At 32.5% G+C, this 16,072-nt stretch overlaps 1 protein-coding gene across 1 annotated transcript; it reads right to left on the bottom strand.

Moving 5' to 3' along the window:
- Positions 1–2,930: 2,930 nt before the first annotated feature.
- On the bottom strand, positions 2,931–8,643 carry LOC133703079 (COP1-interacting protein 7-like). The gene is made up of 9 exons (XM_062127490.1): positions 8,310–8,643; positions 8,010–8,186; positions 7,264–7,400; positions 7,085–7,137; positions 6,936–6,988; positions 6,686–6,838; positions 6,001–6,266; positions 3,675–5,365; positions 2,931–3,590 (listed from the first exon to the last, which is right to left on the bottom strand). Exons 1-9 carry the CDS (start codon positions 8,375–8,377, stop codon positions 3,399–3,401), a joined length of 2,790 nt encoding a protein of 929 aa, XP_061983474.1. The 5' UTR covers positions 8,378–8,643; the 3' UTR covers positions 2,931–3,398.
- Between the last annotated feature and the right edge of the window lie 7,429 nt (positions 8,644–16,072).

Below are 16,072 nucleotides of genomic sequence, written 5' to 3'. Positions count from 1 at the left end.
ACAAAACTCTAATTATTCTCCCTTGTAGTTCTTTCTAAACCCTCTATGTTCTTGTCTAACTATAGTAGTTTTATAGTATTTTATTAAATGTAAGTTTCAAAAGCAAACAGCAGTCGAAAATCAAAACCGTGTGCCCAACATAGTGTTCGTTTAGGACAACATTTCAATTGGGATTTTTAAAGTTTTTGAATTTTTTTGAATGTTTTAAGATCATTCTAATATATTAATATAAAAAAAAAATTTAAAAAAATTTATATAAATTTTTAATACATTTTCAAATAAAAAACACTTTAAAAATAAATTACCATAACTATTCCCAACACCCCTTAATATTGTTCTATCAGAGGTCATTAGACCTAATTTAAATTAATATTGAATAATTCTGAAATTAACATATGGTTGGATTTATTTAGATAAATTTAAAGCAACACAAATTAATAATAATAAAAAACAAAAGATTAAGTTTTATTCAGCTAAAGTTAAACTGTTAAAACTTAATTACCTTTTCAGAGACTTTAAAATGAGTAATTAGCTTGATTATTATGTTGACTGCCCCTGCCTGTGAAACTGATTAACTGGTAATTATTAGTTATAGCACAAGATTATAAATCTGCATTAGTTTGGGTGCACATCTTACATTGGTTCGTAGCAGAAAAATAAAATAAAATTAAGTGTTTGAATATAAAGATTAATTCATTATTTTAACATCTTAAATTCTTGGATAAATTGACATTGTTCTCTTGGATAAAAAATTAAGTGTTATAAAGATTAATTCATCATTTGTTTGACATGTATTTCTACGTATTTTTCTGGGTTTTCAGAAGTCAACGCATAAACATTCCATGCACAAAATAAGAATCATAGTTAATTAATGATTTTTTCCTCCGATGAATTGCCCAATTCCATAATTAACAGTGAACATTAGCTTCTCCTCCAATTATTCACCTCCTCCATTAAAAACTTTTAAGAGCCAGGAGTATAAATAAATCCAGTCACTAGTCATCAATCATGCTATAAGTTCCTCTAGCTTAACCGTGGTTGCCATTTTTAGCAACCCTTGGTTGGGCTGCCTTATTTTTTACAGCCCTCGAATGGGCTACAACTAGCCTAACCCGGGTTGGCTATTTTGGGCCTCTCCCTCCCCTCGATCTCTCTCTCCTACCCAACTCTCTTTAGTCTTGGCCCAACTAACCCTTAATTTATACCCATCGAAGGTAGGAGAAAAGAAATGAGAGAAAAGATTTGACCCAACTAGACTCATCATACTCTCGGTAATGTTTGGAAACACGATATAAATTACGTTTTAAAAAAAATTAATTTTTTTTTTATATTTTGAATTGTTTTGATACACTAATATCAAAAATAATTTTTTTAAAAAAATAAAAATACATCATTTTAATGCATTTCGACACGAAAAATATTTTGAAAAGCAACAACAACTACACTCCCAAACAGATTAGCTTGACTCTGTTTCCAGCCTTGACCACTATTTCCCTTAGTGCTTGTTCTTAAGTTTGACTTTTTATCAATTTTTTAGCTTGATTATATTTCCATCAATGACTTGTTTTCAAACACCAACTTATTTATAAATAACAAACATGACATATCAACCAATAACTTACATTTCTAGAAAAATAAATATATCCATAATTTTTTCCTTCCTATAAGATAAGCTTATGGAACTTTTAGTCTCGATAAATACCACAAGTCACTAAAAAAAATGACGACTGAAGTTCACTTGACTTGTAGAACTCACCTATTCAATACATACTCATTTTCTTCTTTTATATACTTTCTCTTCGCACATATTTCACTTCCTAACTGGGGTATTGGAGGGTGTATGAATCCAATTAAAGAAAAAGACTCTTCATTTATTGATGGAAACAGACAATTCTAACATGAGACTTATTTTTCATGTGAAAATTTATTGGACAAGGTCGAGACCAGCCTCCTCAGTCCATCACAATCATGAAAAATCCAAATCTTGTAGAAGGTTTTTTCTGCGAATTCATCTTTAATAAAGTCTATTTGAGGATTAATTTAAAGTTGCAGAGAACTATTTGTAAGGGTCTGACAGGACCTGCAAACACCCCACTACTTGTATGTAACACACTCACATGTATGTATGTATGTATGTATGACTAGCTATGGGAGTAAAGGACTCGTGTTATTTGAATTAGTTATTTGTAGTTGATTTTGTATGTGATATTATTTTATTTATTTATCTATGGTAATGCTACGTGAAACAGTCAGGACCTCCATCCATATGTAATTTGCTTCCCGGAATAATTTCACAATGGTGCTTACCCATGTCTTGTTTTATCCTGCAGAGAGGGTGGTGGTGGTCGGTTCAGAAAATGCAGAGATGGTTGATGACAGTAATTATGGACAGAATGATAATAATGGACAGGGTGATATAAGTGGTGGTAGAGGTGGAGGTGGGAGTGGTGGAACTGGAGATGTTGAGGACAATGGAGGCATTGAAATAAGGTGGAAATGGAGGTGGAGGTGGTGGGACTGGGGGGGGTCATGCAATACCATATTTATGGAATTTCTACCTCCATATTTCACGTTATTTGGAACCTTAAGCTTTGTGCCTTAAAATCGATGGAAAAGTTCTTGAAGGCACAGTCAAAGGCATGCCGCACCCATTGGCAGTACCAACATTTGAGGACATGATTATCGCAATTTTGGCAGAAAACAGTTCTGGATTGTTACAATACTGTATAGTGACTGCAGTTTTCATGTCAGTAGTGAAGTTATTTTAGTACAGGAAGCGTTGCTGGTGTGCTCATTCCTTTCATTTTGCCTGCCACTTTTAGGATGAGATTTTTGTTCTTGCGTATTTCTCAGTCCTCCCACAATGCTGGAAACCTTGAGCTAGGATTGAATGGGACCATATACAATTTGCGACAAATTAAACGCAAGTGTTACAGAAAATAGAAGTGCTACAGAAGCAACCATGAAACCTGTTTGGCAATAATGAAGCCTTACATTGCAAGATACAAATTACATACCTGTGACGTCGAAGAAACAAGCTGGAGATTATTTCCATGCACAATAATGTGAAAGAATTTAAATAGGCGAAGTCTCAAGAATAGCACATGAGAACTATACATCATCGCTCATTATATGAATCTTAAAACTATATAAGCAACCCGTCGAGTTATTGCTTGCAAAGGAAAATATCGAGAACATGGCAGAGTATCTGATTAAGTGGGACTGAGGCACTTTATGGCACATGTCTTGGGATCATTTCTTGTAGATAGAAACCTATCTTGCATACTGTTAATCCCATCGAACTCAAGACCAAGTGAAGCATTGATTTCAGTAACTGAGGATCTACACATTCACCATCTGAGCTTTCTTTCTTGAGTTGTCCTGATTTTGATGGTAACCTATCTTGTTTGTCTCTCGGGGGTATAGGAATGATTTCTTTTGTCAGACTTGGGAGAACCTTTCACTGTTTTGCTCTCCAATGATACTCTCTTGGTTGATGCCAGAGCACCGGCAGCTGCTGCAGTTCTTTCAGCAATCCTTTTTTGGCGTTGAATCACCAACTCTTCCATTTTCTTCCTAGTCTCTTCTTCCTGTTCACAAGCATGTTTTGTAAGAAGTAGAAAAGTTTGTGAAACATATTAAAGAACAGCTTGAATAAGCAACCTAATCAATACCTTCTCTTGCTTGCTCTTCTGAATTGCGGGCTTACTGGCAAGTGATGATTTCTTGCCTTTAGACGTCATCTCAGTTTTGCTCTTACTGAGGTATCCTTGCACAATTTTAGACCTCACTTCTGGAACTTTTCTCCCAATAATTCCATTCTTCTTGATGGCGGTCTTGTCACTGTTTGAAGGAAGCTTCTTCTCAATTTGATCTCCAGATTCAATGTTCGGGCTTCTCTGAGCTTCCATGAATGATATGTCAATTCCCCGGTCTGTGTCCCAGGATTCTAATGTAGATTCAAATCCAGAATGCCGTTCAAGGACCGCACAAAGGTCATTCGGTTCATAGGCATCCAGTACTTCATGGTTATGATCTGCAGTTCCATTTTCTGGCTGGGAAGATAAAGTTAGATCCGCGGCCATTCTTATGTCAGTTTTCCACTGTGAATCATATGGATCATCTGCAGTTGATCGAGCGTGAACCATGAAAGAATCATCAACAAGTACATCTTTTCTACTTGGCTTGGCATTTGAAGAATCACCCTCTAGTGACAGCATGCAATTGGCTGCATCCTGGCTTTCTGGTTTCCCTGAATGATTGATAACAAACCAATCATCTCCTTTTCCAGGCTTGATTATGGATGTCTCACTAGTACGAGATAAGATACCTCCAAGTCCACTAGATTCTTCTAATCTTCGTGAAATTAGCAAATCTTCATCTGTCGAGTACCTTCTCTTCATGATTGGTCGAAAACCCTCTGCATTTTCGATATCTTCCGGCCTAACTCTATCCTCATGTTCCCCATCCCTCTGAGTCACAACAAATGAATCACCCTCAGCCATCCTTTTGTTCAGTACTTTCTCTGGTCCCAATTCCACAGCAGGATTGATCCCTGATGAAGTTCCATCTCCAGCACTTCTGATTATGAAATGCTCTTCACGAACATCCACTGGCTGCAACTTTTCTACTCCATTAACCGTGCAATCATCTTTAATCAGAAGGCTCTGGAAAGTATCCCAATTCTCGTTTGTTCTTCCTACCTTGGATGTATTTGAAACAAGGCCATCAGCAAAATCCTGGTTGGGAGAATCACTTGATTCATTTGACTTGTGGTTACTCTTGTTCGAACCTTTTCTTCTATGTGTACTGGAATTTGACTTTTGCAATTTCTCCAACGATCCAACTGCATCATCTACCTTCTGTTTGATGGTATCTTCATCAATGAAATCATCCTCATCCGTAGAAGTTTCATCAGAAAAACTACCACTTCCCCCATTTCTTCTCTTGGGGGTGATGTAGTTAATGTTGCGGATAACCACGGTCTTAGATGACTTCTTCCTGTGTTTTTTCTTGTAATGAACATCTGTAGAAGAGTGCTTTTTTTCCTGATCCGTATGGGAATCTGAATCATTCACATCAGAGTCACTGGACTCTGTTTGTCTTTCTTCTCCTGAATATTCATATCCTTTTTTGTTCATGGATTTATCCTTCTTTCCTGGACTAAGTTCTTTCACACTAGAAGGCCACTGCATATTTCTTGGATAATGAGGAGGAATAGGCTGCATGGTAGGGAAAGGATATCCTTGATATGGAGGAAATTGAGGAACAGGGCCTTGGAAATTGTACATATATGGCCACTGCATTGGTACTTGAACTTTGGCATTAGTTGATGGTATCTGGTCAGATGTTGCCATGCTTCCATCTGCAAATTAATGTATTTGACATCAGAGAACAGAAAATTGTTTATTGGAAAGTAGTATGGAGGACTTCGTGCCTTATGCACAAGCAAGAAATAACAACAGAATAATCTAGCAAACACCAAGAATCAAGGGCAACAGAAACTATTTTGACTACATTACCTGTAGTTAATGTACTGTGAAACTATCTACTTCAAATTAAGAGAAGGAATCAGATCATACTAATCTCAACTTTATTATTCCAAGATTAAAGTTTTTCAAAAATTTATAATCAGCGAGTACTAGTTGGAGCTGTCTTTTGTTGCTTGGGCATCAAAACAGGGGTCATCGGCGGTGCTTTTTACATCATACATGAATGGCATTAACTATACAATGAGTACTGCTAATTTTACCATACTCAGAAAGAGAAAAAACGCTTTACATTTTTGCCAAAAAAAGCGCAGGACCTCAGGTTCATGAAAGATTTACACTGCAAGTAACAGGAGATTAACACCAATACTGAAAACTACACTAATGTGTGATGAATTGAATGTGTCCCTAGATCTATTCGAGTAATCTATCATAAACAAACCAAAATAGATGATGCTTCGAGACAATGCATGATGAAGAAAGGAGTGAGCAAGGAAAGAATACACAATACCCTTTTTACTGTCTGCTGTTGAATCAGATCTTGATGCATCTGAAGATCCTTTGGGCACAGAATCACCAGTGGATACCCCATTGTTTGCCAAGTTTAGCATGACATTCTGATTAAGGGCACTAATTTCATTTGCAAGTACAATTCCTGAAGTTCCCAAAAATGACAGTTCTGATGGAGGGCATGCCTCCATTGCTGCTAATTCTTCCATCCAAAGACCATCCCCATGCTTCTTTTTACATAACTCCTTGAAATTGTTGCATGCTTCCCTGCATACAAACACCACTAGATTTCAAGGCTGCAGGATCTAATTCAGAAAAATCTGCAATGGAGTTTATTACTCTAATGAAATGTAGATATTTGGCCAAAACAAAGGAATAAATGGCCGCTTCAGCAGCCATCCCAAAGCTCAAATGACTCCGATGACATTTTCTCCTATTCATGTAAATACATATTTACAGCCAACAGAATTCAACCAGTAAAAATGGATTCATTTTTACTGTTAAAAATCTGGCTTTTTTTTTTGTACTCAAATTAACCAAATTAGAAACACAAGATGCAAATCCACTAATTAAAAAAGAACACACAGTGACTAAAGAAAGGATTTTGGCTTTATTTTCCATCAATTCTGGTCAGAAAATTCGTTCTCAAAACAATGAATAACAGTTACTGAATCTCCAAGTCAAACCTTAACCGTGAAGCTCCAAAAACATCTGCAAAGGAGATGAGATCATTTATGTTGTCCACTTCAAATCCAGCAACAAGACCACGGGCATAAGCCATTGCTTGCTCTTTGCGAAGCAATGTTTTCCGGGCTTCCAGAAGCCGTTGAAATTGGATCCTTGATATCAAAACAAACGATCAATGAGTGACATTTCCAGAAAGATAACACGTACATAAACACAAAGTTTGCTAAAAAAAAGAAAAAGAAGGATTACTTGGAGTTTTCCTCTGGCACAGCATGATCACTTTTCTCAAGTTCACCTTTTAGCTGAGAACAATTACCGGTGAAGATAATTAAAGAATTGATGTGATTTTCTGCCAAGTATCACAATTAATCAACAAATTTCATGGAAAAGTGATATACCTTGGAGGAATCGCTTGACTTCCGTGTGATACTATTGGCAGCTGGTCCACTCCCTGATAAAACAAAGCTATTCAGTACAGAGTTGAAAAATGGTACATATTATACAAATGATTAAAGTAAATCAATCCCAACACAGATCGAAACTATTGCCAATAATGATTTAGATCTGATGATGATACCTTCCTCCAGCTGTCCAGCTACATTTGTGTTTGACAATTCATTGGCCTGAACGGAACTCTCCTCAATCTGCAGAATTTCTCTTTCTAGACTGATAAATCTCTCGAGCACTGCTGGTGTACTAACAAAGCGAACAAATCTAGACAAAAGAAAAGATAAATCGTCTTTCAGTGCACCACCACAAAACAGAAAAACAAAATAGCAATTGAACTCCTCGGTTCTCTGGTAATATCCTGGGTTTAGTGCTGGTAAAGTTTCAAATTTACACAAACATCACATAGCTTACACTTAATCACATAGGCTAAATTCAGTGCCAAAATCAAATTCCAGTTTGTTTTAACTTTGAACATGGCCAACAAATGGCAAAGACCAAACCAAATCCATGGAAAAGCAATTTATTTGTTAAGAAGATTAACAAGAGATTAGGATTTGGGGATTCGTATGGAATCAGAACCGATAGTAAATTTAAAAACTTTGAGCACAATTCAAGAGCAACTCTGTATTTGTGTAGATAATAAATTCCAGTTCCATTCATTCAATGAAGAATCCACAACCTTTCACACTATTTACAGAAGTGGAAACAATAATATGCAACAACTATGATGAAATGAACAAATTTCACCCATTGTTCAAATTCAAAAACAAATCCATGATATCCAGCAATTCAATCAAATAGCTCAATAGAATTAAAGCCCAACATCTAAATTTCCCAGCAAGAAAAAACAGAGTAACACTTTAGATTCATTACCTCTCAAAAGTGCCTTTGGTGAACCAAGGAGCATTTTTGGTTGGTGGGCAAAGTTTGATGGAATACCCTCCTTTGGAAATCTGATCTTTAATATATTCAAGGTGTGAAATGAATGGTTCAAATAACCCAGAAGCCAGCTTCTCATTCTTGCCTCCATAGAAGAGAACCAGATCACACCTGCACACACCAAAACAACAACATACGAATAAAAAAAGAAGAGATCTTTAGCCTCAAGGACAAAAACTTCGAAGTGAATTGAGATTAAAGAGAGTGAAAGTAAGTGTGATATTGATGTCGTACCTGGTTCGAGTTGGAGTGAGTTGAAAGAGGGCATAGTCAAGAAGAGTTGAAGAATTCATTGTGACCATGTGAGAAGCAAAGAGGGAAGTCAAAAGGACTCAAACATAATGCATGGTCTTGGATCAAAAGAAAGGTATTAGGGTAGAGAGGTTGCTTTCTTTGAATGAAATCTTGGTATAATATTCAGTCATGCATGTTGAGGCTAAGGAATAGTAATGTTGTTGAACGTGGGCATCACCCTTTGAATATGCTTATGTGAAGCTGAACTGGACATGATCATGTAAGAAGCGACAGCAAGAGATGATGAAGCTTTGCACATGCAGGAGCAAGGAGTCATTTTGGCTGTCTTTAGATGGGACGACCCCACAAATAATGGGCATCCAGATTTGGTAAACGTCATTTGTCATGAGATTGGATTTGAGTGAAGGTATCATCAACATGTTACAAATTGATTGATTTGTGATTATTTTTTTTAGTGAACAATTACATGGATCATTATCGTCTCTTCAATTTTGCTTTCTTAATCTTTATTTTTTTTAATGGATAAGGTTAATATCAATGTTAGTTCCTTGTGTTGCATTGTCATGTTCCTCTTGGCACACAAAGTAATAACGTAACAAAATAAATATTTTTAGTTTTTAATATTTTATTTTTTTTATATTAATATAAACATCTGAATCAGCTGTTTATTAATTTTATTTAAATTTTAAAAGATAAGTTTGGTAGTTAAATAAATTTACTTATTATTATTATTATTATTAAAGTTTATAATAATTATTATTTTTACTTTGATGATGATGATGTAGTTATGTTATTTTTTTTACTTTGCCTCAATTCTCTTAGAAATTAAAGTTTATAAGTTGATAACAATTTATATCTCACAAGAAAATCAACAAGAAAATCAAATTATTTATAGAATATAATAAATAAACTAAAATGCTTTTATCCCGTCAAAATTATTATAAATACCATTTTATTTTAGATTTTTATCAAATACCTGATTGTCTAAAAACTTCCACATATCATAAAACATAATGCATGTAAAGGCTATCCTCCTTCACAGTTAGCAAACAAATAATAAGTATTCCTTCTATGTATGCCCTGAATTCAATTTTCAAAAGTGTTGGATGTAGAAGTAATTCAAATGGTTGAGATTGAATGGGTTCGAAAGGAGGAGCATTTTGTTTTTAATTTTGCCATCCACCATCATTTTGCTTTCATTTTCTTAGAAAATGAACCTAATTCAGTCAAACCCATCACCACTATTTTATGCTCTGGGCTCAGATCTGAAAGGTGATAAGTTTAGAGAGAGAGAGAGAGAGATGTATATATGTGTTTATTTGAGTTTATGATATATTAGGTGTGAGAGTAATTTAGTCTTTTTATTCAATAGCTTCTAATTTGGGTAACAAAGAATGCGAGCCCCCATGGGCCATGGCCATTTGAAAATTTGTGTTGGCCTAGCTAGGAAGTAAACTTTGATTTTGAAAAAAAAATGGAAACAAAGTGAAAAAATAGTCTAGCTATAGAATAGTACTTAGGGTAGTTTTTCCTAATTTTTTCCGTGAGTATTTATATGTATGTTTTTCTATAATTAGTATGAAAATTATAGTTGGAATACAATTTTTCTCCCTGAAAAAAATATCCTCTAAATATACATTAATGAGAGTTAATTGAAATTACTATGATATAGATACATAATAAATGAGAAAATCTAAGTATTTATATGTATGTTTTTCTTCAATTAGTATGAAAATTGAAGATTATATTATTATTGGAATATTTTTTTTTTCCAGAAAAAATTATCCTCTAAATATAAAGAAAAGTTAATTAAAATTTCTATGATACAGATATGCGAGAAAAGTAACTAACACTTTTTTTTATCTGCACAAGATAAAAGCGATAAACATTATTTATGAAACTTTTGTTTTTTTTTAATTAACGTGGCTGTCCAGACCAGCTTGCGCGCGCGCAACTCGACTAATCCCACAAGTCCTGAAGTTAACAACCTTATAAGTCTCTAGTGGCCTTGAGATTTATGAGACTCGAACTAGTGATATTTAGAGAATAAACCTAGAACTTGATCAGCGAGCTACACCCCTTAGAGTTAACTTTTGTTCTTTCTCATGCTTTGTGCTAGTGATATTACTTATCTTAGCATTTATCTATAAAAATATTTATAATACTCTAGACTCATTTTTAAAATGAGATTTAGTTTCCATTAAGAAAAACTAATCCAAAAAATGCTTCAATCTTGAAAAGAAAAAAGCATGGCTAATCCTCAATTTATAGTTAATGGTAATTAAAGTTATAAAAAGTGAATTTTGAAATTCAAAGATTTAATATTAAAAACTCACATAATTGATTAGTTGAAAATTTTAAAATTAAAAATTGTTAGATTATTACAATATTCAATCGCCATCAACTAGCAATAACAAATCTATTAAAAAGTGCTATAAAGACACTAAAATCATGGCTGTACAATGTTATTGGACCCCATTCTATCGTTACCTAATATTGCTTTTTTGATAGTCACTTATTATTCACTCACTTTACAATAATATATATATATATATATATATATATATATATATATATATATATATATATATATATATATCACGGACATCCATTGATGTTGTTGATAGAACTCTATCTTGAGCCAAAAACATTGGGATTATTCTGCGATTCCGTTTAAGACAAGAATTTTAAAACACATCAAATGTTGAACAATTATATATATATATATAATTGTTCAACATTTGATGTGTTTTAAAATTCTTGTCTTAAACGGAATCGCAGAATAATCCCAATGTTTTTGGCTCAAGATAGAGTTCTATCAACAACATCAATGGATGTCCGTGGCTGAAGAGATGCGAGAGGTCTCATTCACTATATTGCACGTGAAATGGTGTAGAAAAGAGGGATATTTTATGAAACGGTTTTTTTATCATATAAATTAAAAATGAAGTTTTATTTTTGTATCCAAGAGTAGGAAAAGAAAAGAAAACATTAATATAAAATTATCTCTTATATTCGTTCTAGATGACCAGGTGAACCCTTCAGATTTTGTTTTAGGAAACTTGAATTATCTTTTTTTTTTTCCTTCCTTCGGGAGCATTATCAGAATCTCAACATCAATTTGTAGCAGTTGGATTCAAGCCAACCAAGAGACAGCTATACATCACCTTAGCTGGAAATAGACCGCTGGTGGGGTTAGCCGACATTTTATTATGCTCAAGCAAGCAAGCAAGCAAGCAAAGTATCGGCAGCTCACGTTTCAAGCAAAAACCCTTGTGAAATGCAACCTATCCTAATCAACTCTGTAAGTTATTAATTTTAGTCAAAAGGAAAAAGGCACTCTACTCAATTGAGATGGGCACATCAAAATTAAATTATTTTCTGTTTCAAAGTAGAAAAAATGAAGAAAATAAACATGTCTTATTGTACTTTCCTTTTTTAAAATTACAAAAAATAACTTTAAAAATTTCTAAAAATAAATTTATTTTATATCTTCATCCCTATTTTTTAATTATATATATATATATTTTGTATCCATTTATTTTATTATAAAACATTATCTAAACACATATTCTCAGGCAAATCACTGATATTTCTGAGGAAAAAAAAAGTGCATCCACTTTTTTTTTGAGAGCATGAAAGCCCATAAAACATGGTCAAATTCTTAAGATAACGAAGCTTGAAGCCGATTGGGACATTAACCTTTTAGTATAGGCCCAATTTCAAACGGAGCAAGCTTGCTCAGGGCAGAAAAATTAATAAAAAAAAATAAAAGGAAAGCAAGGTTGCCTCCATGGCTCCTTCCTATGTGTTTACTTGCTTGTTCTTATAAACTTGTAGTTTATGTGCAAATTACATGTATAATTTCCTCTAATGTAGAGTCTAATTGTCATCGGAAGAACTTTCGAAGATTTTACTACGAATGATGGATACAATAGAAGTAATTAAATACGTATAAACATATAATGGAAATAGCTTGTAATATAAAATAACACATGGTTATTGATTGGTTTGGGATATGTGTCCTTTTTTAGAGCAAATTGAAATTGAAATTGAAGCAACGGGCCAAAAATACGTATATATTTACATCATTTGAGATATGGATAATAATTTTAGTTTTTTTTTGGTATTATTATAATACAAGATTTTTTTAAAAGTATTTTTTAATTGAAAATATATTAAAATAATTTTTTTATAATTGATTTTTTATTTTTATCATCAACACATAAAAATTATCAAAAAATACATAAAAAAACATTAATTTAATTTTTTGTTTTCAAGTAAAAAATAATTTTTTAAAAAAAAAATTTATCATAACATCAAACATGCACTAAATGTGAAAGAACCATCTCAACCCAATAGTTTAAGCCGTGAAGTAAGGTTCCAGGCTTATATTACTTTGTGTTTAATTTTTATCAAATAAATATGGATGATGAGATTCGAACTTGTGATCACTTGATCATTAAAGCTTTGATACCATGTCAAAGAACCAATTCAACCCAATAGCTTAAGCTATTAAATGAGATTTTAGAATATAATTTATATTATTCTATAACACTAAATAAAAAAAAATGATATATATTTCTTTTTAGATAAAAAAAAAGAAGGAGAAAAAAAAATCACAAATGAGGTGAAAGTTCCATTAGCAAGTGGATTTCAAGCATGGATCAGCATCTATGTACCCAATTAGTGCTTATGCTCAGTTTTTTACTCAAATTCATGCAAATTCTTGAATGTTCATCATCTTAGAGAGTACAGGCCTTGATGATTAATTAAACGAACACTACTAAGATTTCTTCGAAAACAAAAATTATGGACCGGTTTGAGTCGCCCCGCAAAGTTTTAATATTCTTCTTCTCGAGATTCAAGCCTTAATACCAATTCTTACTTGAGAAACGAACAAGAATACTATTCAAGATTGTCCCCAAAGGTGACTGCAGTGGAAATTCATAATTACTTCGGTGACGATTTTTATAGCCCTCGAGGAAGAGAATAGGTCCCCTCTCCTCACTATTTGGATCTTAACTGAGTCAAGATCCGCGTTGTCAATTCCACGAGTCAAGCACTCGTACAAACTAAACTAAAATAATTACTTTTCTTTGGTTGATAAACAAAGAACAAGAAGGGGAAAGCGAACCCTATACTCCTACATTACAGCGTGCATAGTAATTTGGATGGATGCAATACTGTGTCCAATATACACATCCCATGATCAAGTTCTGGGCATGCATGCTCCTCATATATGAGAAATTTCCTTTCCTTTTCGGATCAATATATAATATATAACAAAATTAATATTGTGAAATGGTTCAAATTGTATATTGAAAAAGGGTTCAAACTGTACATGAACGAGAAATTCATCTTAAAAAATCTTTGACTGACAATTTTTATTTTTTTGAAATCTAAACTCTCAATTTCACATTAAAAAATTACAAGATTTTCATGTGGTTTATATAGTTAAAATTAAAATCCTCGAATATCAAAACTTTTAGAGTGGGGGAGGCCTATGTTATGTGAGCTTTCAACTTAAATTACTCAAACGCTGCTCTGATTGGGATCTGGGTTGATTGCAAAATCATATTTTTATTTGAAAAAATTATTTTTTTGTTTGTAAAACTTGAGTTGTTTATATATATAAACAACTCAAGTAATTAAATTGAAAAAAATATTTAGAATTATTTTTTTTATAATAACAGGCAAAGAATTGGTGAGAATTATTTTTGTTATTTAACATCATTAATTTTCTATATAAATAAGGGTTTGGTGCTATTCAGGATAGAACAATCTGCTCTTGTGCCTCTTCTGTCTTCCTTCTACTTTCTTTAACTGTCTTTCCTGCTATAGTTAAAAAAAAATTGCTTTAAACCATAAAATATATTTTATGCTCATTTAATTTAATACAATTCTATGCTTTATTATTCTAATAGTTAATTATTATTTTATATTTACATAAAATGACTTGAATTAAACAAATAACATTTTTTCCCCGGCAATTAATTATAATGGATAATGCTACTGCTGGAAATTCAAGAGAATCTGTTAACTATACTTTCCATTAACTATCCGGCAATTCCATTTTTTTTTTATCTGTCTTAGTCTTTGCATTAGTTGTTTGTTACCAAGTAGTGTTAAGATGCTATTTTAAGTAATAGTCGAAAAAGTAAAATGTATGTTTTATAGTTAAAGCTGGTTCAAAGAGTAACTTATGATTTTTAAAATTAGAAATATCAATTTATTAATATCTTCAGAGATAGAAACAGTTCCATTGACTTTTTTTTTTTTTGGTCTTCTGCACTTGTATAGTTATATATGTTCACTTGATGATCATGAATTTATGACTATATGTATTTAATTATTACACTCCTCTGTTACTTCTAACATAAAATTGTAAAATAACATCAAAATTACTAATATAATATTTTATAACGGTAATTTTTTTATTATAATAGTGACAAAATATTTCTATCAGCCATTTCCAACTGAATATATTATGTTGTTAATTACCAATAAAATCACCGACATAATATACACTACAAGATTTAACAGTTTTACCGACGAAATTTTTCCGTCGGCGTAAAATACATATTCCATCGGCGTAAAACACATATTCCGTCGGTAATTAATTTACCAACGACATCACCGACGGAAATGCTCCGTCGGTGAATCCTTCATCGGTAATTTTTTATCCGTCGGTAAATCCGTCGGAAATAAAAAAATAAAATTACCCGCTTTATTTCGTAGATATATCCCTTGGTAATAATTTTTTATTACCAACGGATTTACCGACGGAATTACTGATGGAAATTCCATCGGTAATTCCATCGGTAATTATTTAAAAAAAAATTAAAAAAAATTCATTTTATAAAATTATAAAATAATTAAATTAACATAAATCAACACTGTATAATATATATTCAAAATGCTTGAAAAAAAAATAAGAAAATCAACTCAAACAAATTTGCAACAAATAAATAAAATGAAAAAATAAATTCAACTAAAAAAATTCATATAAAAAAAATGAAGTTGCAATTGCTAAAAATTTAAAAATCCTATAAATAAATCAACTAAAAATCATGAAAAAAGAAGAAAAATCTTACCTTAATGTAGTTGCAAGTGAAGCTAAGGAGAGAAATTTTTTTTCGTAAAGCATATTAATTAAAAAAACTAAGAGGATAAAAGAAGAAAGAAGAAGAAGACATACCCGAGCATGGAGAAGAAGAGAAGGAGATGAGGAGAGAAAAGAAGAGAAAGAAATAGATATTGATGTTTTTTACATATAGTGAAGAAGAAGAAGAAGAAGAAGTAGAAGTAGAAGAATAATAAGAAGAAGTAGTAGAAGAAGAAGAAATAAGTCTATCTCTTGTGAAATAAGGGATTCGGGCTTTTTATTGGGGTGCGTTAGCGACGGATTTACCGACGGATAATTGAATATTAATATTTTTTAATTATTCCGTCGGTAATTTCGTCGGTAATATTTAATTTAAATTTTCAATTTTGTAAAAAGTTTTCAGAAACTGCCAACAATTACCGATGATTTTTCAGTCCGTCGGTGATTCCGTCTCTAATATTTCAATGAAAATTTTAAATCAATTGAATTTTTTCAGAAAACCGCCAAATAACACCGACAACTTTTCAATCCGTCGGTGATTTTGTCCGTAAAGAACAACAATTAACAGTGCAATTGGAAAGTGAACAGTTTTGGAGCTCTTTGGAAAATACCGACGGATTTTTTCCGTCAGTGA

This window comes from Populus nigra, chromosome 9 (assembly GCF_951802175.1).
Source record: "Populus nigra chromosome 9, ddPopNigr1.1, whole genome shotgun sequence".
NCBI lineage: Eukaryota > Viridiplantae > Streptophyta > Magnoliopsida > Malpighiales > Salicaceae > Populus > Populus nigra.
Note: the sequence above shows the minus strand (reverse complement) of the source record. Positions and strands in the feature narration are given on the sequence as shown.